Source organism: Meles meles, chromosome 2, assembly GCF_922984935.1.
Source record: "Meles meles chromosome 2, mMelMel3.1 paternal haplotype, whole genome shotgun sequence".
Classification (NCBI taxonomy): Eukaryota; Metazoa; Chordata; class Mammalia; order Carnivora; family Mustelidae; genus Meles; species Meles meles.
Window position 1 is genome coordinate 744,933 of NC_060067.1, and position 23,660 is coordinate 768,592.

Genomic DNA, 23,660 nt, shown 5'->3' on the forward strand with positions numbered 1-23,660 from the left:
AGGCAGTGGATGGGAGTTGGTGGGATGAACTTGGGCTTTGGTGGTAGAATCTTGGCTCTTGGACAAGTCACCAGATCTCTCTGATTTAGAGTTTTCTCATCTTTGACGTGGGAATCGTGATGTCTACTTCACAGGGTGTTATGAAGAGGAAGTAAGCTACCAGTGTGCACGGTGTAGGACAATGTCCGTCATGCAGTAGGTGCTCAGTAGTTAGTAGCTACTTATTTCTACCATGGAAACATTCCTGCAGGAGCCATCTCAGGCGACTCTCTTCAAACTGCCCTGACCGTTCTGTCCCGCTGTTGGACCGCAAGAACAAAGGCCGTCAGTCGGAGAGATGGGAAGAAGCAAAATCGCGGCGTCTCATGGTGTCCCCAGATGGATAAGAGCGAGGCCTCCGGATTCTGATGACTTTGGTCGGGTCTTGGTTCCCCCACTTTCTCTCCGGGCAAGCTGTCTGATCTGCCACACCTTGTGTCTTCCTCTGACAAGCAAAGACGACAGTGACATTGACCTGCTCCGGGGTCCGGGACGGTTTGACGAGTTACTGTGTAAGCTTTGCAGCAGGGCTTAGCATGAAATAAGCCTCAGTGATGTTGTTTTCATTCCTAGCTTTACGGTCTAAAGCAAGTTGCCGGTCCCTTCTGTATTTTTAAAATGGGGATAACTGTGGCAGCTAGCTCAGAGAGGGGATTATAGGTCTGCACACCCGTTAAAGCCCTCGCCACCGCGGCTGGCGCACGGTAAGTCATAAAGAAACATTGGCTGTGTCTTTGTGGACGCAGCTCGGGCTCCTTGGAAAGCTGGGCCTTGAGCGTGGAGGTGGAACCTGGAGGGGCAACGTCTCAGTAGCAAGGAGTTTCTTTTTTTTTAAGATTTTATTTATTTATTTGACAGAGAGAGATCACAAGTAGGCAGAGAGGCAGGCAGAGAGAGAGGAGGAAGCAGGCTCCCCGCTGAGCAGAGAGCCCGATGCGGGGCTCGATCCTACGATCCTGAGATCATGACCTGAGCCGAAGGCAGAGGCTTTAACCCACTGAGCCACCCAGGCGTCCCAGCAGCAAGGAGTTTCTGCCACCGTGTCGGTAGCCTCGCGCACTTACTAAGACCCCAGGATCTTGTGTTGACAGGAGCAATGACGGTGGTTAAATGAGCACCAATTCAGCCGTGGGGACACTGGCTGCACCGAGAGAAAAGTGTCTCGGAAGGAGCTTCTGATGCTCCTGCCACTTCCTCCTCTCCCTGCATCTTCCTTTTTTTTTTTTTCCCCTATTTATTTTGAGAGCGGGACAGAGAGAGAGTGAGCTTCGGGAGGAGCAGGCTCCCTGCTGAGTGCAGAGCCCGACACGGGGCTCGATCCCACGACCCCGAGATCGTGACTGACCCCAGATCAAGAGCTGGACACTTCACCGACGGAGCCACACACGTGGCCTCTCCCTCGGCCCTCAGAGTCAGCACGGCCGTGTCTTTTCAGAAGAGAAGGGAGGACAAGACGGAGTTCCAGCTTGTGTGGGGACAGGGGCCGGAAAGCCCAAGGACATGGGCGTGGCGCGGGCCCTCAGGAGCCGGCTGTTGGCTTTCTGTGCACCAAGGTCCACAGTGGGTTCCTCGTCGGTTTTCTTCGTTAAGGTCCGGGGAAGGCTTCTGGCACATCAGGCTGTGCGGTTGAGGGGGTCCAGCCCGGCCTCAGCGCGGCGTCTGCTTCTGAACATGGTGGGAAACTCCTCTGCATATACTCAGGGGAAGGAAGGGGCAGGGAAAAGCAGACTGATTAAAAAGAAAAACTAAACCACAGATCTGTCCATCGGGTACGCTCATCGCAGAGCAGAGCCCTTCAGCTGTGGTCAGCAGAGCTGGGGGATGGGAGGACCTACTAAGAAGTAAAGGGGGGCACCTGGGTGGTGTAGTTGGTTGGACGTCCGACCCTTGGTTTTGGCTCGGGTCATGATCTCAGGGTCGTGAGATCCAGCCTGGTGTCCGGCTCTGAGCTCAGAAGAGAGTCTGCTTAAGACTCTCTCCCTCTCCTTTCTCCCTCCCCCATGCACGCGCTCTCTCTCAAATAAATAACTAGATCTTTAAAAAAAAAATTAAAGGAAGAATCTAGCAATTCCTCAAATGGTTAAAAATAGTTACCGTATGATCCAGCAACTCCACTCCCAGATTTGTGCAGAAGAGAAGTAAGAATCAACGTCCGCACAGAAACTCGCTTGTGAGTGTTCAGAGCAACACGACTCATAATAGCGAAAAGTGGAAATCGTCCAGGCGTCTGTCACCCATCGAATGTGGGAAGTGCAAAGGTGCGTCCGTGCAATGGAAAACCGTTGGGCAATAAGAAGAAATAAAATACCGACACCTGCCACAGCCCTGAAAACTTAGCTAAGTGGAAGAAGCCAGTCCCCAAATCACATGTGGTGTGACTTCGTTTATATGGAATCTTCAGAACAGACAGATCTACGGGGGTTGTATCGGGTTCTCTAGAGAAACAGAATCATTATAAATACATGCATATTAGGACACGATACACTACACGCATACGCACACTGACACACACGCGTGTACTATTACATACAACCCACTCCGCACAGTTCCGGTGTGTACTGTAATGCAATGTTATAGGTTCCTCGTGATAAATCCCCATATACACAGAAACCGTGGGAAATCTACACAAACAGGTAGAGACATGTGTGTGGGATATGAATAGGAATCCTGCTATTTCTGTGTGTGTGTGTGTGTCCATACATACGCGTGGTGTAAATAAGTAGAGACGAGGGAGGGAAAGGTTGGGGAAGAGGGGAGATGTTTATTATGAGGAGCAGGCTCACGGGATTTTGGGAGCCGGGAAACCCCACGGTCTGCTCTCTGCAAGCTGGAGACCCAGGAAAGCCAGTGGGATCATTAAATCTGAGTTCCAAGGCCGGAGAGCCAGGGGAACACATCGTGCCAATCCCAATCTGAGGGCAGGGGACGATGAGATAAATGTTCCAGGTCAGTCACTGGGTCAGAATAAAAGGGGCAAATTCCTCTGGCTCCACCATTTGTTCTGTTCAGGCTCTCAACGGATGGCGCGACGCCCGCCCCCGCTGGGGAGGGGACCTGCTTCACGGAGTCCGTGTTCAGATTTCAGACGCTCGTCAGAGCCGCCTGTGAGACGCCCCTCCTAGAAATGTCTGATCTGGGCGAGCCTCGGCCAGTCCGGGGACCGTAGATTATCCACGACGGGAGAGAAGGGAGGGGCTGGTTGGCGCGAGAGCTCAGGAGTGGGGCGCTTCCCTGTACGTAAAGAAGATGTTATAAAATTCATTGTGGTGAAGGGTGCACGACTCGGAAAACACTGAAAGCCGGTAAGGTTGTACTTCAAATGGGTGAATCGTATCGCAGTAAAGCTGTGTAAGAGAGTCAAGTGAAAGAAGCCGTGAGATCCCTCCTCAAAATACTTCAATTTAAAAAAAAAAGGTAAGGGAGGAAAAGCTGCTCAGCAGGAGGGGTGGAAAACCCTGTAGCCTGTCTGGGATGGTAACGGTTCCTCCGCGCTTTGCTGGCCTGTCCGAGCCATACACCGCCGGGTCTTCGCGGCTCTCCAGCAAGCCCTCGTCTGGTCCCTCCAGCCCGCGGACGCTATTCTCCTGTCATGAACAAACGTCAAAACGAGGAAATGTGGGGGTGCCTGGGAGGCTCAGTGGGTTAAAGCCTCTGCCTTCGGCTCAGGTCATGATCTCAGGGTCCTGGGATCGAGCCCTGCGTCGGGCTCTCTGCTCCACGGGGGAGCCTGCTTCCTCCTCTCTCTCTGCCTGCCTCTCTGCCTCCTTGTGATCTCTGTTAAATAAATAAATAAATAAAATCTTTTTAAAAAATGAGGATCTGTTATCAGCCATTTAGCATTTAGTTTCCGAAGTCCGGCCCCGAAATCGTGGTACCATACCCACGGTTCATACGGGGAGATTAACCTCGTGGCTCTGTGCTGTCTCGTTGTGTTTCTCTTCGTACTTCGTCGCGCCGGTGCTCTCGAAGGGCAGACAACGTCTGCTGCCCACGGAGCTCAGTGAGCGGTGGGGCTCCGTCTGGGCAGGGAGGTGGGGCGGGTTGTTTCAATCCCGCTTTGTCTTGTAGGTGAAGGTTTCCACAATGACCAACCACACCTTCCCCTTTGACTGCTTCGCAAGTGAATTCGGCTTACCTTTCAACCCAACCACCTGGTTCATTGACCTCATGTGCTGGCTGGGGCTGGCCACAGACCGCAAACGGGCAACGAAGCCGATGATCGAGGCCCGGACAGCCAGGACCGGAGATGGGAGCTCGTGAACGTGGGGCTGCCTGCTATGTCTGCCATCGACGCCTGGGCTCATGGCTTTGTCACTGCAGTCCTCTCCTGCGTTGGATGTGGGTGGGGTAGAGGGCAGGGAGGGAACAGAATCTATGGGGTTTGGGAACTTTCTCTTTGTCTCAAAAATCATGTCAACTGTCAATAAAAAAATTTTTTAACGTCACCGTAACTATGATTTAACATTACAGTGTAACGCGTGATTTAGTTGCCGTAGCTGCAGTCAAACACACGTGGTCACGTGCTTTACGTGATGTTGACCCTGACACGATGAAGGAGCTTCGTACTCTCTCCGCGTGATTCAGGAGAGCGTGAGTTTTCTCTCCTAGCAGTGGACCCTGCGCGGTTCGTAAACCCACCATCCGAAGGAGCAGAGAGGCAGGGCAGAAGGCAGAAGAGGGGTCCGATGTCTCTGTTTTGTAATGACCGCGTGTGTGTCCGTGTGGTGGTGGTGTTTAGGAGAACTGAACACTTTGAAAGATGACAGCACGGGAAATGGCTCTCACCCTCTCTTTTTCCCCGTTTAAGCTTATTCCTGCTCCACCGTCTTGGCTTCAGAAGAGACCTGCCCGGTGCCCAGCCGGCTTCCTGTCCCGACCACGCCCAGCCCGCCCTGCGCATCGGTGTCTGTTCAGCTGTTTGATTTTGTTCTCTTCGCTATTGTCCTTTTAAAGGTGTGTAACTCGGATGTGCCCGACATAGAATTAAGTTCAGATCGACTCTCATTTCAGTGTGGAGACACCTAGTCCGTGTTCCAGTCGGCCCAGCCGTCGACGCACGTGCTTCCGCGACTCCTGCTAAGTGAGCATCTTAATTTTCCACACCAGGCGTCGGATTTAATAACAAGTTACCCAGAACTCGGCGTCTGCTACTGTTTCCCCTGCATGCGGCCCTCACTGATTTTGCAGCAAAACACCAAGCGATCATCACGTAGCTTTCGGATTAAAAAACCTTCCGTGTGTTAAGTCGCCTTGTAAGGAGCACGTGCATTAACCGGACAGCGTCTCCTATGTGTCGGTTGTCAGCGCAAGAGAAGGATGTTGGAGCTCCTTGAGGATAGATCTTTTCAGGAAAGATGTAGGGACTTAAAACTTCCGGGAAAAGAAGGGGAGCCAGTAGGAGATGGTCAGAATGAAGTTCTTCCCCCAGCACTGTGGGACACTGTTGTCTTGCCATTAACAATGTACAAACCACGAGTGACGCACAATAAATGATTCTGAACTCACTGGTGGTCTTGCCCGGGTGCTTAAATGTTGTTCAGAGGACGTCCTCTCAGGGGTCCCTGCTGCGCCACAATGACCCTATGGTTTCCATTTGCTTCGAGCGCTGGACTCACAAGACAAGGCCTCCTGTGCCCCATCAGCTGGGCTGGAGGGAAGGTCGGCTAGTTCCATATCTGGAAGGCAGAACCCAAGTGATGTCGTCCCCACGTCTCACTCACCAGTATGGTTGTTAGTGCTGCTTCAGCTGACGGGCGGGCACCCCTCCTCCTGCCTGTCACCCGAGAGAGCAGGAAAGACCTTCCTTCCCCAAGCCCCGGCGGCCCTGCTAAGAGTGCCCAGAGCCATGGAAGATGGGCTCGGCTCTCCCTCCGTCCTGCCCCCCAACTCTTCCCTTGCGCTGCCCCCCTCTCCGCCCTTCCTTCCCCCGAAACACCTGGGTCCCTGCCCTCAGCTGCAGGCTTCTTGGTCCGCCTGCAGCTCAGTGGGGTTCCAGCCGGTGCACCCTCTGGGTCTGGCTGGCATCTACCAGCTGCTTTGTACTGAGCAGTGGTGGGGTGTAACTGTATTCCGAGCTGAGTTGGGATCGACATGACCTAAAATGATTGGAAATATTTCCGTGGCTCCCTGTCCCTTAAATGCACCAGTCGTATTGCTTGTCCGTCTAATAGGAAAGGCTACATTTGGAAAAACAATTTGAAGCCTTCTCACAAAAGGAGGATATTCCCCCATCTAGACCGGATAAGTCCTGAACCTCACTCCTCTGAACCCAGAGCTCTGTATTTAGCTGCAGCATCGCCCATGAATGAGGACGGGGATGATTTTGTTGAAAGAGTGGATGGAGGTTAGATCACTCTAGAAACTTCCATGTTAACATTCCATCTAAGGGAAGAAAGTAACCGTGGGACGTATCTCCCAAGACTATCCAAAAGGGCCCTAGAGAGTTTGGGACCTTTTTTTGGAGAGGATCAGTTTAAAGTAAGGGGATGTCCTGTCCTTAATCTCCGTGTCCTGCAAGGCTTATTTCGGAAGCACCCACCACGCATCCCGGTGCAGGGAGCCAAGGGGAAGCGGTTGCAACAGAGCTTGTCCCCTGCGCACTACGAGCTAGCCGGGTACCGCAGAGCTGCCTCAAGGGCACTCCTGGCCGGCTGTGTGGCCTTGAGTCTTTCTGGATCTAGTTTTCTCATCTGCAAAGAGAGAGGATAAAACCGGACTCTGGCCAAGGTCCCATCGAGCTCTAATAGCCACCAGCATCAACAGAGATAGGGACTTGGTTGACTTCGGGTTTGAAACACCTCTCAAGTTCATGCCCATCCTTTCTGGGATCTGGGAGCTCAGAATTGAGGGGAAATAATTGAGTCTGAGTGGGAAAACACGGAGTGAGACTAAAAGGAATGTTCTTGGTAAAAACAAACAAAAAACACAAAAAAATGCATCTGTTTCATTCATTCCCAAAATATAATGAAAAATAAAGATAAACAAACATAATCTGTGGAAATGAGTTTAATGAAAGGAAGTACTGCAAAAGGTTCTGGCCTAGTGGAGTAGTAGAAAAATAGCACCAGACTCGAGGTAAGGACCTGAGTTTGAATTCTCCCTTTTTTAAGTTGAGGTATATTTGACATACATTATATTACTTTCAGGCGCAGAACATAACGATTTGGCATTTGCATGTATTGCAAAAAAAGGACGCCTGGCCATCCTTAAATAAAGCAAAATGTCCGTATATAAAGCAAAATGATTGCCACAATAAGCAATCTTGTTAACATTGTGGCAGTGATTTTTTTTCTTGTGATGAGAGCTTTTAGCTCATATTCTTAGTGAGTTTCAAATATGAAAGCAAGGACTATTAGCTATAGTCACCATGCTGTGCGTGAAATCCCCTTCACATTTATTTTATAGCTGGAAATCTGTGTCTTCTGACCAGCTTCACCATTTTGCCCACCCCCACAGCCCACCAATCTGTTCTCTGTACGTATGAGTTCATTATTGGTTTTTTTTACGATTGCACATGTCAGAGAGATCCTATGGTATGTGTCTTTCTTTCTCTGACTTACTCAGCGTAACACTTTCTAGGTGCCTCCATGTTGTCACAAATGGCAAGATTCTGAATTCAGACTCGTGACTAACCAGCTGTGTTGCACATGTTTGCAGGCTGAACCACGTGAAAGTGCCATTTATTAAACTACTGATGCTCTCTGCACCTCCATATCCCCCCACACTCTTACGTGCTCAAGTAAATCGGGAGGCCTCGAGAACAAGCCTGGCGCGTCGTAGATTCCCCGCGAGACGTCGGTGAGGGGGAGTAGCGCGTCCCCGACACAAGACAGTAACTGAGATGTAGTCAAATAACCACAGACCGGAAGTGAAGGGGACCAACTTCTAGTTCTGCTTTTGTGAGTAACTAGCTGGATAGTGAGAGGCAGCGGAATATGCCCCAGATGCCAGTTTGACATAAGATTATTTCCAGTTAAAGGCACTTGAGGGCCACCTGGCCGGCTCAGTTGGTAAAGCACGTGACTCTTGATCTCGGGGTTGTGAGTTTGATCCCCATGTCGGATGCAGAGATTTAAGAGAGAAGAAGAGGGAGAGAAAGAAGAAGGGAGGGAGGAAAGAAAGAGAGAGAGAGAGGAAGGAAGGAAAAGAAAGGAAAGAAGGGAGGAAGGAAGAAAGACACCTGAAACCACAGATGCAAGGAGGACCCTCTGACCTCCTTTTCTCTTCCTAAAAGCAGGAGATGAAACTTGCATGTGAGAACTGCCCTCTCTGTCCCAGGGTGTGTGTGTGTGTGTGTGTGTGTGTGTGTGTGAAACGGTCTTATCATCAGAGACAAGGAGAAGACACCAAGAGAATCAGTGCTAACGAGGGTTTGCAAGTAACCCTTATCTCCCTTCAGCTTCTCCATACGTGTTGGGTACTTTCTCACAATTAGGACTCTTTGTCCAATCCGGTGTATGGACGCTTGGGCCCAGCCGCTTTGGGGGGCTCCCATGTTCCCATGATGGCCCCCATGAGCAGTAACTCTGTGTATCCCCCGCTCATCTGCCTTTTGTCCACGGAATTCTCAGGCTCAGCCCAACTCTCGAGGCCGGAGGGAACGTGCCGCCTCCCTTCTCCTGGCTCTATGTCCTGCAGCCTGGCGAGCCCTTCGTGAAGAAGGGTGACTGGATTGGACTGTCTGCCGGGGTAGGGGTCGCTGGCTGGGTGTGGAGAAGCCCCGCGCACTGGCAAGCCTTTGCCCAGCCCCCCGGGCCTCCCTCTGTCCCGTGGCCTCCGCCGAGGACAAGCCACACTTGCAGAGTCACTCCCGCAGCTCATTCTTCTCCTCCTGGGGCCCGGAGACTAGATGGGAGAGGACGAGGTGGGAGCTAATGGGTGAGAATGAGCTTCAGTGAGCTTCAGGGAGCCTCTGTGACCTTCGTTTACCCCTTCCCTCCTGTCCTCACTTACAGAAGACCCTGGAAGCCCGTTGCGTTCCCAGGGGCTGCTCCTGTGCAGAACAAGGAAGGAGAGAAGTTGCCTGACCTTGTGACCCTTCCCACCCCCACCCATGTGTAGTTTGGGGTAAACCCTTTCCTTCCCTTTCCTCTGCGGCAAGGAAGTGCTGTGATGACCTGGAAATTCCTGTCCTGCTCTCCCTGCTGGTGGTAGAGCTCAGAGACCCTCCCCGCCCCCACCAGCAGGGATGGAAGTGGGGCAGCCTGGTCGTGGGCTTCTGTCCTCCCAAGCCCCTCTGCCCAGGGGAGAGTCGTCCGCAGCTGCCTCAACTTACCATGGGTTCAAGAGGAGTGGATCTGGAGGAACCGCAGAGGGGCAGGTGGGGGGTGGGAAGCAGGCTCCCTGCTGAGCCAAGAGCCCAATGCGGGGCTCAATCCCAAGACCCTGAGACCATGACCTGAGCCGAAGTCTCAACCCACTGAGCCACCCAGGCGCCCCCAGATCACTATTTTAAAAGTGAAGACCCATGTGGGGAATTCTTAAGTGATGATCTATCAGACACTTCCCAACCATCTTTTTAGTCTCTTTGAAGCCAGGGGCCTGGATTGCTTTCAAGACACTGATAGGGAGAGGCTCTTTTTTTTAATTAGGAAAATTATTGATTTCTGCTCCTTTCGTACATCTTACTGTGCAGGAAACAGTCGTGCATGTGTCTGAATAATGTCACACATTCTGTTCAAAGCAAAGCACCATAAGGAAAGCTGATCATCTCTCCGAGGTCTCAGCTCATGCGATCTCTACTCCTGATTTTACATTCATTTTTCAAAGTCAGAAATGTCATCTCCAAGAAATGTTAAGGGAGCAGTAAAAAAAAATCACTTTATTCAATATTATAGTTGTAGAAATTGAGTATATATTCTCCGAGACATTAGAAACTAAGAAGAAAACGCCACAACACCGTTGGCACATCCAGCAGGAGAAATACTGTGGAAGCTTGTCTCTCCGAAACCAACGACACATTCTAGTTCAGGCATCGGCATATCCTGTGTTTTCACCAGCTGCTGCGTTTCTGCGGCTTTTCATTCTTTTCCATATTTCACATCACAGGCTTGGGGCAGTCTTTAAAATTTCAGAACAGGAACAAATCCAATATCCACTGATTTCTTCTGAAAAAGCATTTGAACCATCAGATGGCTTAACAGTTCCATTCTCATGAATACATGCCATGAAAAAGCTCCATAGGATACAGACAAATTCAATGAAGAGAAGAAGAAATGTATTGAGTTTTGGAATGTTTGGTACATTTGATTGGTCCAGGATTAAGAAACCCGAACCTCCTGTTGTAAGTAGGAAGCTGGACGCCAATTCTTCTGTGATATATTGTCCAGTTAGTCGTGGGCCAAGAAAGCTTGGTCTCTGACGTCCATGTTTGTCGGTCATAAAGCCAACACTTGGAGGGTCGCTAACATAAATTTTTCCTCCAGTGATGAGGAAGTAAGACATCACCACCAGCACGTGCACCATCATGGCGGCCGCCATGGCCCGCAGGGCGGCTTCTTCTGCATCAGGTTGGGCATTCAAGCACTAGGAACGGGACCCACCTGGTACAAAGTCTCCATCTTGGTGGTGGCAGGGCTGGATCTCTGGACAGGCCATTCTGATGTGGGTTTGTGTACATTATTTCGTTCCTTGGCCTCCATCTACACAACCCAGGGATGGTTGGATTGTTGCTTTGTTGGTAGACAAACAGCCTAAGGAAAAATGTGTGGAACTTCCAGTTCTTTATCTATACTATATCACACCCGGAAAAAAGGATTGCTTAGGTCCCTTCTTCTTCCATCCAAGAGTACAGGAATCAACGTGAGCAGGCTTAGAAAACGCCAAGCAAAACATGGGGCTAGAAGCCATCCCCACGTTGTATCCCTACAAAGAAAAAAGGGAGGAGACTACAGGCCACTGTATAACTTAGAAACTTGCCTCTGTCGAAGCAAAGTAAACACTTGTAGGTGGGAAAGCAGAATCTTGAGTATTAGGTGGCCGATGACATGCGGGTAATTCACTGAGGCTGGTTGACATTTCTGGAATGCCGTTGCCATTGCAATGGCTAAATATTTCTCAACAATTGCAGGGTTTGGGGTTTTTTTTTTGTTTTGTTTTGCTTTCGTTTTGCTTTGTATTGTTTTGTTTTTAAGTTTCCATTTGAGAGATGTCCTTAAATTGAGTATTGCTGTCTCCAGGAAATTCCAGCATTATAAACCTTGGAAACAATAACATGCTCCAAACTAAGGTCACTAATCATCACACGCCATCATGATTGGCTGCCAAAGTTCCACCACTCCGTGCTAGAAGAAGGCTGAGTGGCACAGAGATAATTTAAAGCTTCCCAACAAGCTTGTCTTGTTCATCTGATTGATATAATGCGTTTTATTGTAACATTCAGTCTGTTGTTTTTCCATTTGTTTTAAATTCAGCATTGCCACAGAAGAGAGAAAGAGAAAATGGGACAGCTTGAAGAGGTATAAAAATATAATTTCTCTTTTGAAAGTATGCAAATTTATCTGTCTTTTTATGCTATTCCTATTTCACTTGGTTTTCCCACTCTAAATAGATGAATGCTCCTGGCTTGTATAATAACAGCGCTCATAGGTTATTTTAATTGAGAAGAACATCCTTTATTGCAATTTCTAGGCCACTGATTGTAGTGCATCTTAATAATTTCTTTTGCATCAAAAAAGAAGTCAAATGAAAACACATCAGACTTGAAAGACCACTGGCAGTACCATCGAACCTCAGCCAACCAGTCTACAAAGAACACGTCAAGTCACCGAAGTTTTGCTCACACACCACCTTCAGAAAAAAGGAATGACCAAAAAAAGAAAAAGAAAAAAATCTTCATCAGAAAAGTATTTTCCCAAAGGACACCTAGTTTGAGCTATACTTGGCTCGATTTTATAAAGCTATTACAACTGCCTCTAAAAACAATGCACAAAGAATTCACAGCTCACATTTAAGAGTCATGCAAACTAGCCAGTCATAATCACCAAGTGTCTTCCCAATCCACAGGGCCAGAGAGATGAGAGGTGCTCCATAAGTTTTGCTGAATGCACGGATGGATGGAAGGATGGATGGATGGATGGATGGTTACATGGATGGGTGGGTGGGTGGCTGGGTGGGTGGATGGATGGATGGATGCAGGTGGCTACAATGTAGCGCACTGCAGAAAGTGCATTGCACAAAAATTTAGCATTGCTGTGTCTCATCTTTGTAACTCATTCCTTTGTTTGCCCTGTTAAATGTGACACTCCGAGCGGGCAAGCCCACGCCTGTCTCGGGCACAGTTGTACTGTGAGCTCCCAGCAGAGAGCTTACCCTGGAAGCAGGACCTCAGAAATGTCTGTTGCACTGTCATTGTCCATGAACACATGTAAGCCCTACTTTCAGCAACAGTTGACCCAGAAATCCAAACTTATAAAAATAAAAAAACTAGAAGACAATTCTTAATTTTACAAAAGTATTTGGTGCAGGTTTCCTTTCATAAACAGGCTTTGGAAACATGCCTGAGCCTTTAGGGGAGCCCGGACAGCTCATCTGGTTAAGTGTCCAACTCTTGATTTCAGCTCAGGTCCTGATCTCAGGGCCATGGGATCAAGGTCCGCACCCAGCGGGGATCCTGCTTGAGAGTCTCTCCCTCTCCTCCCCTTCTATCCCTTCCTGCTCTCTCTCACTCTCTCAAATAAATAAATAAATAAATAAACAAAATCTTTAAAAAAGGAAAGGAAACATGCCCCAACTTTTAAAAGCCTTCCCCAACTTTCACGGTACCGGGGTGGTTCAGTCAGTTAAGCATCAAACTCTTGCTTTTGGCTCAGGTCATGATCTCAGGGTCCTGGGATCGAGCCCCATGTCTGGGCTACCCGCTCAGCAGAGGGTCTGCCTGGGGTTCTCTCTTCCTCTGCCCCTGCCTCTGCCCCTGCCCCTCCCTCTGCCCCACACACTCACTCGTGCTCTCTCTCTCAAATAAATAAGTAACTGTATTTTTAAATGTCTTTCCCAACTTTTAAGAAGTACATGTTGTGGGGGGGCACGAGGTACCCCTTTATTCATGAGGACTGTGCTGTCACAGAGACACTCTGAGATGGTCAGAGTTAGAATCCACACATGCCTTCCGAGGGTCACCCCCACGCCAGGAGAACAAGACACACTGAGAAGCGAAACAGGCAAACATGGGTTGGGGCTGAACTGTGTCCCCTCAAACCACCTGTTGAAGTTCTGACCCCAGCACCTCAGAGTCCAGGTGTGGGTGGAGATTAAAGACTAAATTAAGCCTCTTCTCAGCCGGATCTTCCTCTTCGTCCCTCCTTCATCCCTTGCGACTCCACGGAGACGGGCACGGAACCGTCACATCGCATCACGCCACCGTCCCGACAGACACCGGCGCCGAGGGCCATCCACCTCCCGCCTGGACCATCTGCAGGACTCACCCGGCGCCGCAGTGGGGACGGAGTGGCGCGGGGAGAGACGCGGATCCTGAGAAGGACACAAATTCACCCGGAAGGGCAGACGCGAACCTTCCCTGTCTCCCACCCCATCGTCCGAAGAGCCGTCACATCGTTTGGACATTTTCCCCAAGTACTTTGCTGAAAGTCGTAGACGACAAGTGACTTAGTAAATCCCACGTGTGCACACAAGAACTCGGATATATTCCTTGCGGGGCAGAGCGGGGGGTCAGTGTTACAGATGAGAAGAGTCACAGGCCGCCCCGAAAATGGCCCGAGCGTCATCGAGCGATTCCATCCGTCGCTTCCCTTCAGCAGAAGCTCCCGTCAGACGTCTCACTCCGTCCCGCTAAGTCCGCAGAGAAGCCGTCGTCTGCCAGCTCCGGTCCAGCCTCCGCCTTGAACACAGGGGCCGAGGCCTCTTCGTACTGTCCCCTCCTCGGGAGCAGAAGTGATGCTTCCCGTGGCCGTGAGTGTGTCCAAGTGACACCACGGATGAACGCCCGCAGGCCGCCGGGGACAGCGGGAAGTGATGAGAGGGGTTCGGGGGCCCAGGGCACAGATGTGCACAGATGTGCACAGCCGCTCTGCAGGGCACCGTGACCCTGGACAGGGCGCAGACCTGGAGAACCCGCGGCGGGTGCGAGAGGCCCGGAGTGTCGCTGGTTTCCGCTTCTGGTCCCTTCCTTGGCCGTGATGCGGGAGCTGGAGAAGCGGAACAGAGTGTGCGAGCGCTCGGCCCTCCCTCTGCCCCTCTGCCCCCTCCCCCCTCCCCTCCTCTCTCTCAGTCGCTTCTCTTCCTCCTCTCCTATCCCTTCCTTCTTCCCCTCCTACTTCTCCTCTCCCTCCCCCTCCTCTTTCCCCCTCCCCCTTTCTCCCTCTCCCTTTTCTCTCTCTCCTCCCCCCTCCCCCTCAGGTCCTCAGTCTCCGAGAAGTGACACCGCATCACCTGTCCCTCCCTGAGGCCCCCCGCTTTGCACAAGGAGCTGCCAAGGGCGTGGGGAGCGAGGAGAAGCAGAAGTGGGAGAAGCCAGCGACCTCCTCCCTCCCCCTGCCTTCTCCAGGGCTCCTTCTCTCTCCCACCAAGACTCTGCTTCTCCCCCGTGGCCGCCCTCGCCCTGTGCTCTGCTCCCAGAGGCTGACAGGTGAGCGTCCTGTCCTTCCTGTATGTCCTGTCCTCCTGTCCGTCCTGTCCTCCTGTCTGTCCTGTCCGTCCTGTCCTCCTGTCCATCCTGTACATCCTGTCCTCCTCTCTGTCCTGTCCGTCCTGTCCTCCTGTCCATCCTGTCCGTCCTGTTCTCCTGTCCTCCTGTCCATCCTGTCCTCCTGTCTGTCCTGTCCGTCCTGTCCTCCTGTCCATCCTGTACATCCTGTCCTCCTCTCTGTCCTGTCCGTCCTGTCCTCCTGTCCATCCTGTCTGTCCTGTCCTCCTGTCCTTCCTGTATGTCCTGTCCTCCTGTCCTTCCTGTCCTCCTGTCCATCCTGTCCGTCCTTTCCATCCTGTCTGTCCTGTCCTCCTGTCTGTCCTGTCCGTCCTGTCCTCCTGTCCATCCTGTACATCCTGTCCTCCTCTCTGTCCTGTCCGTCCTGTCCTCCTGTCCATCCTGTCCGTCCTGTTCTCCTGTCCTCCTGTCCGTCCTGTCCTCCTGTCTGTCCTGTCCGTCCTGTCCTCCTGTCCATCCTGTACATCCTGTCCTCCTCTCTGTCCTGTCCTCCTGTCCATCCTGTTTGTCCTGTCCGTCCTGTCCTCCTGTCTGTCCTGTCCGTCCTGTCCTTCCTGTACATCCTGTCCTCCTGTCCTCCTGTCCGTCCTGTCCGGGAGTGGGGGGGCTGGAGGCACCCGGAGCCCCCGGACGGCCCCACACGGCTGCTCCCTCAGCTGGCAGTCAGGCTCCTGGCGCTGTCCCTGGACTGGGGGGCGGTCGCCGCGCTCTGACCAGCGCTGTGCTGTCGCTCGTGGGTGCTCATGCTCGCCCCGGGGCATCTGCGAGACCTAAACATCCGTGCAGGTGCCCCCGTCAGACCTTCTCTTGAGAAAGAACTGCTGTTCCCGAAGGCACGGCTCATCGAGAGCCTTCAAGCTTCAGAACAGGCCTGTGTGCTGTCTGTTTTCCACGTCGGGAGCAGCCCTCGCCCGTGACCGCGTGTGGCGCCAGGTCCCGGCCGCTTGGCCCCGCAGGAGAGACCCCACTCGCCGGCAGCCCTGGCCCCCAGCCCCCCGAGGCCCGGCTCGCCGAGGACCCCGCCCTGTTGTCCTTTGTTCCTTGCCTTCACGTGCCTCCGAGCGGGACGGCTCTCCCTGTTCATTCCTGCTTCCCCCGTTTGTCTTCCACGGCGTGACCGCCCCCCGCAAACCAATGACACCCCAACTCCCGCATCCGTTTCCTGGGTGACCCCAGATGACCCCGTCGGACCGCCGCACCCCTCTCTGCCGGGCCCGTCGGAGACGGCCAAATGCGCTGGCTGGATTTCCAGATGGTTCCCACACAGACTCCGGCAGGAGTAGCCCCAGACGCCCTCCAGGGCTGCCCTGCCGCGACCGCAGATAAAGACAAATGAAACTGAGACCCCGTTGCTGTCCCCTCCCAGCTTCTCCAGCAACGTTTTCATCCGCGCCAGGGCTCCCACCGCCGCGGCTCAGCCAGGCCCGGGCGGGGGGATCTGAAGCCCGGGAAGGCCGGAGACACTGGAGGATACGCGGGTCGGAGGGGGGTCAAGGAGCCGCGGCGCTAAGAAGTGCGGGTGTCTCGCTCTTCTCAACAGAACCTTAGGAAAGTGCATTTAATCCTCAGCGTTTGGGAGAAAACATCCAGATTCACTGAACCTGCGGGCACCGGGTCTATTCACAAACTTTGGAGCCGAAACTTGTTACCAGCTGGGAACCGGGCGACTTGGGCCTTTCTGGGCCAACCTGGGCTCGAAGAGGAGGAAGCGGGTTCTCTGCAGGCGGGTGGCTCTCTGCTGCCTTGGTGGGGCGCGGGCGTCTAACACAGCTTCGGGAGCGATCTCGGTGGGAAATTCTGATCCCTGCAACACTCCGCACCTTTTCGAAGTCTCCTAAGACGAGCCGAGAGCCACAAAGCCCTCAAAACACAACCCGCCTCCTTGTAAAAAGTACATGTCACAGAGAACCCGGACATCGCGCCTACGTTTCTTCTAGGCCTGTTCTCATTTCAAGAATTTTGGCCTCTGCTCGAAAACACACGTAGAATCAGGCTGCATCTTCCCTTTGGGGTTCAGAAGCTCCAGTCCCACTGTACATGCAGCGTTTTAGGGAAACAAATGGTGGAAGGGGACGTAGGACGGTAATTTTCTTCAACATGTTCTTCCGGAAACTTCGGAAATGCTAAGATCAGTCCTGTCGCATCCGTTACTAGATCTTTTTACATAACAGATGAAGCTCGGTGGCTCTCCACGAGGGTCCCTCCTCCAAATGTGCTCATTTCTTGATTGTCTTTCGGGTCCTCACAGAGCCAAACGCCAAGACGGAATGAGGTACGTGAGAAGTTTACTGAGAGAAATGCCCGTGACGATGGAGAGGGAGGGAGGGGCAGGAGTCACTGAGGAGAAGCTTCTAGCCAGACACAGGTCTGACCTCTGAGAGGGAGAGCGGGGGGAACCGAGAAGGAAGAGCCTCCGGCCGCGGCGTCGTTCTGAGGGCGTCTGGCTCAGGTCATGGGAAAGTCCTCAGCCGAAGCTGCCCATCAGAGGGACCTTCTGTCTGGCAGAAATGGCCCCGAGCCTCGTTCCCTCGGCATTAACCTTCCTGCCCCATCTACCGCCCACACGTTCACCTCACCCCTGCAGTCCGCACCTCTCCTGCAACAGACACAGCCCCGTCCCGGCCGCTTGCTTCTCCTCCCGGCCCTGGCCTCGCTCACCCGCTTGCCCCTCCGGCTTCAACCCTGGAAGTGAGAAGCAGGCGCGGGAGCGGGAGCAGGACCCAGCACGGTGGGCTCCGGGGGCTGCAGGGGTGGGGATGCCTCGTGACATAGCCAAGATGGGCTGGGGGCTCCTGGGCTGCCCGGAGCCTGACCTTCACCCCCTGACAGCTGGGTGTGGGCCACTGAAAGGAAAGAACCAGGATCTGACAGATCCGCGTCTCATTTGGGTCACGCCGGGGGCACCACAAAGAGAGTCTCACAGAGGAGAGGTTGGAGCCAAGGCCTGGCCAAGGCCTGCTGGCAGACCACGGCGGCGCCCGGGGAAGCGAGAACGAGGACCGTGACCGAGACTGAAGGGTGAGGACAGCAGAGGGACGTGAGTGTCCCAGAGCCCTGTGCTCGTGGCTCAGCTGGGGGCTGCCGGGCGTCTCCCCCTCACTCCCCCAAAGGCAGCTCTTCGTCCACAGGGCCCTGCCCCCTAAGTCCGTTCTCTCCTGCTTGGGACCGAAGCCCCTGCCTCCTCTCCCTGTGCCTCAGATCTCCACATGTCTCCACGGCATCCCGCGTGTCCTGTCCCTGCGTCAGGCTTGCCTGGACACTAGCCCACTGGCCTCCACGCCTGCGTCTCCCATCCAGCCCTCCCCTGCTGTCAGGGACTCAGGTCGCTCGGTGGCTTTCATCGGCGGCAAGAACGCGAGCCCTTTATCATTGCATGTAAGACCCCCTCCCCACCGCTTCTGGCTGCAGGAAGGGCTCTGAGCTGGTCTCCCACGCCCTGCCCAGCAGCGCCGAGCTCCAGCAGCACGAACGTGTGGTTCCTCAGTCACACCCACCGTCGCGTGCCTCTGGTCTCGTCATCACGAGGCTCCCGTCCGGCGCGCACCTGCCCTCCCGCAGATCTCGCATACTCCTGCTCACTCCCTAACACCTGCCACGTCAGATTCTCTCCGAGGCCTTCCTCGTATTTCCACCTATTCCAGTTTGTGCTCTGATTACTTCTTCCCGGCTAGCGCGTAAGTCATGACAGCAGGGATTATGAATGCGCTGGTTTATATCCTCTCTAGGACTAAGCATCATTCCTGATACACAATGAATGCTCCGTAATTACTTATTGAGTGAATAAATACAGATTTTGTCTCCAGTGGGCCGTAAGCTTTTTTTTTTTTTAATAAGCTCTACACCCAACACGGGGCTTGACTCACAACCCAAAGATCAAGAGTCGCCGACTTGCTCACCTACCGGGCCAGCCAGGCTCCCCGCAGACAACAAGCCTTTGGAGGCAGTGACTGAGTCACGTTTATCTCTGTATGTTCCCAAATAATTGTGTTAGTGTAAGTGTTAGTACAAAGTTGCTGGGCTACGAAAGTTGACCGACTCATTTCTTACTGTATTGGAAACAAAACTATTTTTTCCAAGTTCCTCATTTCCTTTAAAAGATGACTTTGGGGAACAGCTAAGTTCAGAGTAGAGCCAAGTCGTAGGGTACTATGGAAACAACAAATGGGAAGTTATCCACTTTAAAACCCTCACAGCAGGCGACAGTGGCTTCAGAAAAAGTAAGATCTAAGAGCTGTGCCGAAAGAGGCATTTAAAAATTTACACTGAGAGGGCGAGGAGTCGCTGACGCCTGGAGCCTGAGCACGGACACCAGCGGAGAAATGGAGACTGCGTAATAGGTAGACCGGTCCTCATCGTTGCAGAGCTGGAAACCTGGGTGGCTTTCTTGACTCAGACCTTTATGAGGGCATCATGTTAATCCACATATCAGGGGCGTCTGGGTGGCTCAGTGGGTTAAGTCTCTGCCTTTGGCTCAGGTCATGGTCTCAGGGTCCTGGGATCGAGTCCCGCGTCGGGCTCTCTGCTCCACGGGGGAGCCTGCTTCCTCCTCTCTCTCTGCCTCTCTGTCTACTTGTGACCTCTGTCTGTCAAATAAATAAACAAAAATCTTTTTTAAAAAATCCAGTATCAAAGTCTCTGGGGGTGACATTGTACACAGTATTAGTGAACCGTTATGGGAGCACACAAACTAAAACCCAGCTGATAAAGTGACAATATCATTTTTTTCAATGTCCCCTCACAAGATGTAAAAAATGTCCCCAGATCACCAAATGACCATTCATCTTAATCAAGGTAAAACTATTGTAAGCCCAGGAACAAGGCCTCCAGGACACAACCGTGCTCCCAGAGCTGAGACAGTCAGGTGAGCCCCGAGGCCAGCCTGGTGGCCCAGGTAGCCTTGACAAGCGCTCCCGCAGCACCAGCCTTCAGAGAGGGGCTCAGACAAAGCCACGAGGAAGACTCACTGACGATCAGACCTAATATCTAGGACGGAGTAGTGATTGGATGACAGTGTATGAATGTGTCCAAGTGGAAATGGACGTTTGGGGGGTGTGTGTTTTAAACCTCCCTGTTTCCCCCGACCCCCACGGAGTTCTCCCTTCTTTTTGGTTCCAAAATAAGAAACCCCTTTCTAGAAAGGACCACAAGCACAGCCGAACAGCTGCCTTGGAAAATCCGACCTGGAAAAGAACCGGTTCTCATTGAACCCCCAAACTCCTGCCCCTCCCCCGCCCGCCCAGAGGCAAAGATGAGAGCAAATGGCAGGTAGCTGTGGGAGACTGAATCACAACTCTAAAACACCTCGCTGCGTGGGGGGTGTGGTGGGTGCCTCAACAATCCTGGTGTGCTGCCAGACACCAGGCAATCGGCTCACAGCCGACTGTCACCAAAACGCAAGCACACTGGGAGAGAGAGAAGGCGACAGTGTCCCGTGCCAGCCTCTTTCCCAGGGGCCTGCAGAGCAGACGTCTCCGCGAGCAGCCGCAGGCCGGAAAGAAACCCGTGCACGGACAGCAGACAGTCTGAGCAGGGTGGGGACAGGGAAGCCACAAGCCGCGGTAAGGACGGACAACGCAGAGAAACCCGCACGCCGGACAGAAGAACCCTTTGAGGTGCTGCGACGGAGTTCCGAAGCCAGCGATGTCACCCAAAGAGGAGACAGCAGAAATGCAATGACTCCAGCCCCGAGGAATAAATACATAAAATGGGAAGTCAGGGAGAAAGCAAACCAGAATGAAGACTTAAATTCACCAAAGGGCTCTCAGGAGTCACCTTTCTCTCGTCGTGTTTTCTTGGCGGTATTTGAGACGCCGTTCCCCAAGCGTGCCATTACCCAGGAGAATGAAGTAAGAAGGGAGAGTGCGGGGACGCCTGGGTGGCTCCGTGAAGTGGCTGCCTTTGGCTCGGGTCACAAGGTCCAGGGATCGAGTTCCACATCGGGCTCCTTGCTTGGTGGGAGCCTGCTTCTCTCACTTGCCTGTGCCTGCCACGCTGCCTTCTTGTGCTCTCTCTCTGACAAATAATAAATAAAATCTAAAAACAAAAAATTAACGAAATGAAACTGGCGTGTGCGCTCACCACAGTGCACAGGGGCAGACACAGAAACGCGGCGTGCAAGGGCAGTCACTAGGCACGAGTCGTCTGCGTGAACTGTAATGCAGAAAATTCAACAAGTCCTTGAAACACGGAGCCTGAGAAAACGACTTTGAATTATTTCATCTCAAGTTACACGAATGGGGTGGCACGGCCGGCTCAGTCAGTAGAGGACAGGACTCGATCTCAGGGCTGTGTCCAAGCCCCACGTTGGGTGTGGGACCTCCTTTAAATTAAAAAAAAAAAAAGTATTTAAGTAAAACAAACTGTTCTTCAAGTTCAACAGCAACACAACAAGAGCAAATCCACAAAAAGTCGCACTCCTCTCGTCGTGAGAAGGGAGAGTGGAATGTCCGGAGTGGTAAAGCTCATCAGTTGCGTGGTTGGACCTAGTCGCTTACCTGATGTGGTTGGGGAGGCCAGAGATGCGTTTGCACAACTTGTTGTCCTGAAGACTTGTCACCCTGAAGGCATCAGCGCCTTGGCCAGAAGCACCTTCTCTCCAACTGAGAACGCGGCGGGTATATGGCAACAGATGACAGCTCATAACCCTTGCTGGCCACGAGAGGGATTCTCAGCGCCAAGACATTTCAGTCATTTCAGGGGACGATTTATTCCCTTAATTAGAGTTACTTTTGGTTTTTACAATTTAAAGCAGCACGTTAACTCATTGTTGATGAAGGAGAAACGACTGTTGCCTAAATTGTCAGTGAGAAGTGACGTTGATACGAGCTTTCTGGGGGAAAGTGACGTTACGTGCACCAACATTTAAAAGGAAGGCAGCTGACCCATGCACAACGTCAGGGTGAGCGGTGCTGGCCCCCTGCGCAGTTGAAATCGGCAGAGACCTCGTGACTCCTCCAAGTCTTGACTATATTGACTTGACGCCTCACTGATAACACAAATGGTCGATTAACACATATTCTGTATGTTCCGATAAAGTCAGCCAGAGAAAGAAATTGTCATTAAGAAAGTCACAAGGAAGAGGGGCACCTGGATGGTACAGTGGGCTGGGCGTCCAGCTTGGTTTTGGCTCAGGTTGTGATCTCAGGGTCATGGGATCGAGCCCGTGTCAGGTTCCACACTCAGTGCAGAGTCCGCTGAGGCTCTCTCTCCCTCTGCCCTTCCCCCGGCTCGCTCGCTCACTCGCAAATAAATACATTAAAAAAAAGAGAAAATCATAAGGAAGAGAAAATATACTTGCAGTACTGTACTGTATTGGGGAAAATCTGCATATCAGTGGATCTGTACAGCTCAAACCGTGTAGTTCAACGGTCAGCTGTACTCAGAGAAGCAGCTCTGTCTGTCAGACCTGTGTGTAAGCTGCCCATTTCTCACCAGCCACGGCCACCTTCCTGGTCCAGGCCACCACTGCCTCTTGCCTGCTTTTCCGAAACAGCATCCAGATTGGTCACCCTTGACCCTTGAAGTCCGCACTCAGCAAGCTATGTACTCAGCAAGCTACCCCACCCCTGGTCACAGCCTCTCATCTTTTCTGAACAAAAGCGAAGACCTCCCCACAGTCTTACAAGCCTCCCTCCTCCTATTGCCCTGCCCCCACCCCCCAGTCTCTCAGAGTCATCTGTTGCTTCTCTCCTCTCTGCCAGGTCCACTTCAGCCAGATCCGCCTCCATGGGGCTCCTGAACTCACCAGACATGCTTCTGCCCCTGGGCCTTTGTACATGCCGTTCCCTTATCCCAGAACCCTATCACGCCCTCTCCGTCCTACCTTCATCCCCGGTTTCACCAACTTCAAATCTTTTCCCGAAAGCCATCTTCTCAGTGAGGGGAGGCTTTGTCTGGCCACTCTAACATCGCAGTGTTCCCTCGCTTGCTCTTCCTCTTTCCTGCTTAGCTTTTCTCCCCAGCCTTTACCAACCTGTCATCCTCTGACACCCTGTATAGTTGACGATTTTTATTGAAGTGTCATAGAAAGGGGGCACCGGGGTGGCTCAGTGGGTTAAGCCTCTGCCTTCGGCTCAGGTCATGATCGCGGGTCCTGGGATCGAGCCCCACATCGGGCTCTCTGCTCGGCAGGGAGTCCGCTTCCTCCTCTCTCTCTGCCTGCCTCTCTGCTTGGGATCTCTGCCAAATAAATAAATAAAATCTTTAAAAAAAAAAGAGAAAGAAATGTCGTAGAAAAGAGTGATCCCCACAACTGTAGTACACTAGGGAAGAACCAGGCAGCTGATCTCTAACATGACAAGCTTATAAAGGAATTCATACACGTCATTTAAAAATCAGTTTGCTCGCCCGTTAGTCTCCATCTACAAATAGCTGTGATTGGTATTTGTGTCTGTCATGACTAATCTCTCCAGAAGGAGAAACAATTAGTCACCATGAACGATAATCATTCGCTGGTTCGACGTCTTCTTATGTCTTACCAACGGGGATCATATCCTGCCCTTGGATGGGCTCCGGATCTTTCCGCACAGTGTGAGATGTAAGAAATGTGAACTCTCAGGCACACGAATTAAAACACACACTATAACTAAGACCGATCAGTCATCCTCGTAAAGTCCTATTTGATGAACTTGACCAGCTGCTCTTCTGGACGACCGAACCGTGTGGCTTCAGCCACAACGTCAAGCCCCGCTCACTCTGCAGTGCTACGACGGACGCGTTCTTGTTTCGCGCGGGTCATGAACTGTAAACGTCTCGGGCCCAAACTGTGTATGTGTGTGTGTGTGTGTGTGTGTGTGTGTGTGTGTGTGTGGAGGGGAGTGAGTCTTCTCTGCCCCTTACACTATCTGGCAGTCAGGAATCGAGTCCACAAGTGTTTCCGGACGAGTCCGTGTGCCGAGGCTGGGGACGCAGCCCTGGGTGCCATAAGACAGGCTGGCGTGGAGCCACGGTGCCGTGAAAGCAC

The 23,660-nt window shown here is 52.4% G+C and overlaps 1 protein-coding gene and 1 pseudogene across 1 annotated transcript in view; one reads left to right on the forward strand and one right to left on the reverse strand.

Moving 5' to 3' along the window:
* The window catches only part of SCD5 (stearoyl-CoA desaturase 5), a 124,956-nt gene extending 120,657 nt beyond the window's left edge, over window positions 1-4,299 (forward strand). Inside the window, 2 exon segments of the mRNA XM_045991133.1 lie at window positions 4,108-4,124; window positions 4,126-4,299. Of these exon segments, the coding sequence (XP_045847089.1) occupies window positions 4,108-4,124; window positions 4,126-4,299 (191 nt within the window).
* A 2,339-nt stretch (window positions 4,300-6,638) lies between these two features.
* LOC123932662 lies at window positions 6,639-10,598 on the reverse strand (annotated as a pseudogene).
* Window positions 10,599-23,660: the final 13,062 nt, after the last annotated feature.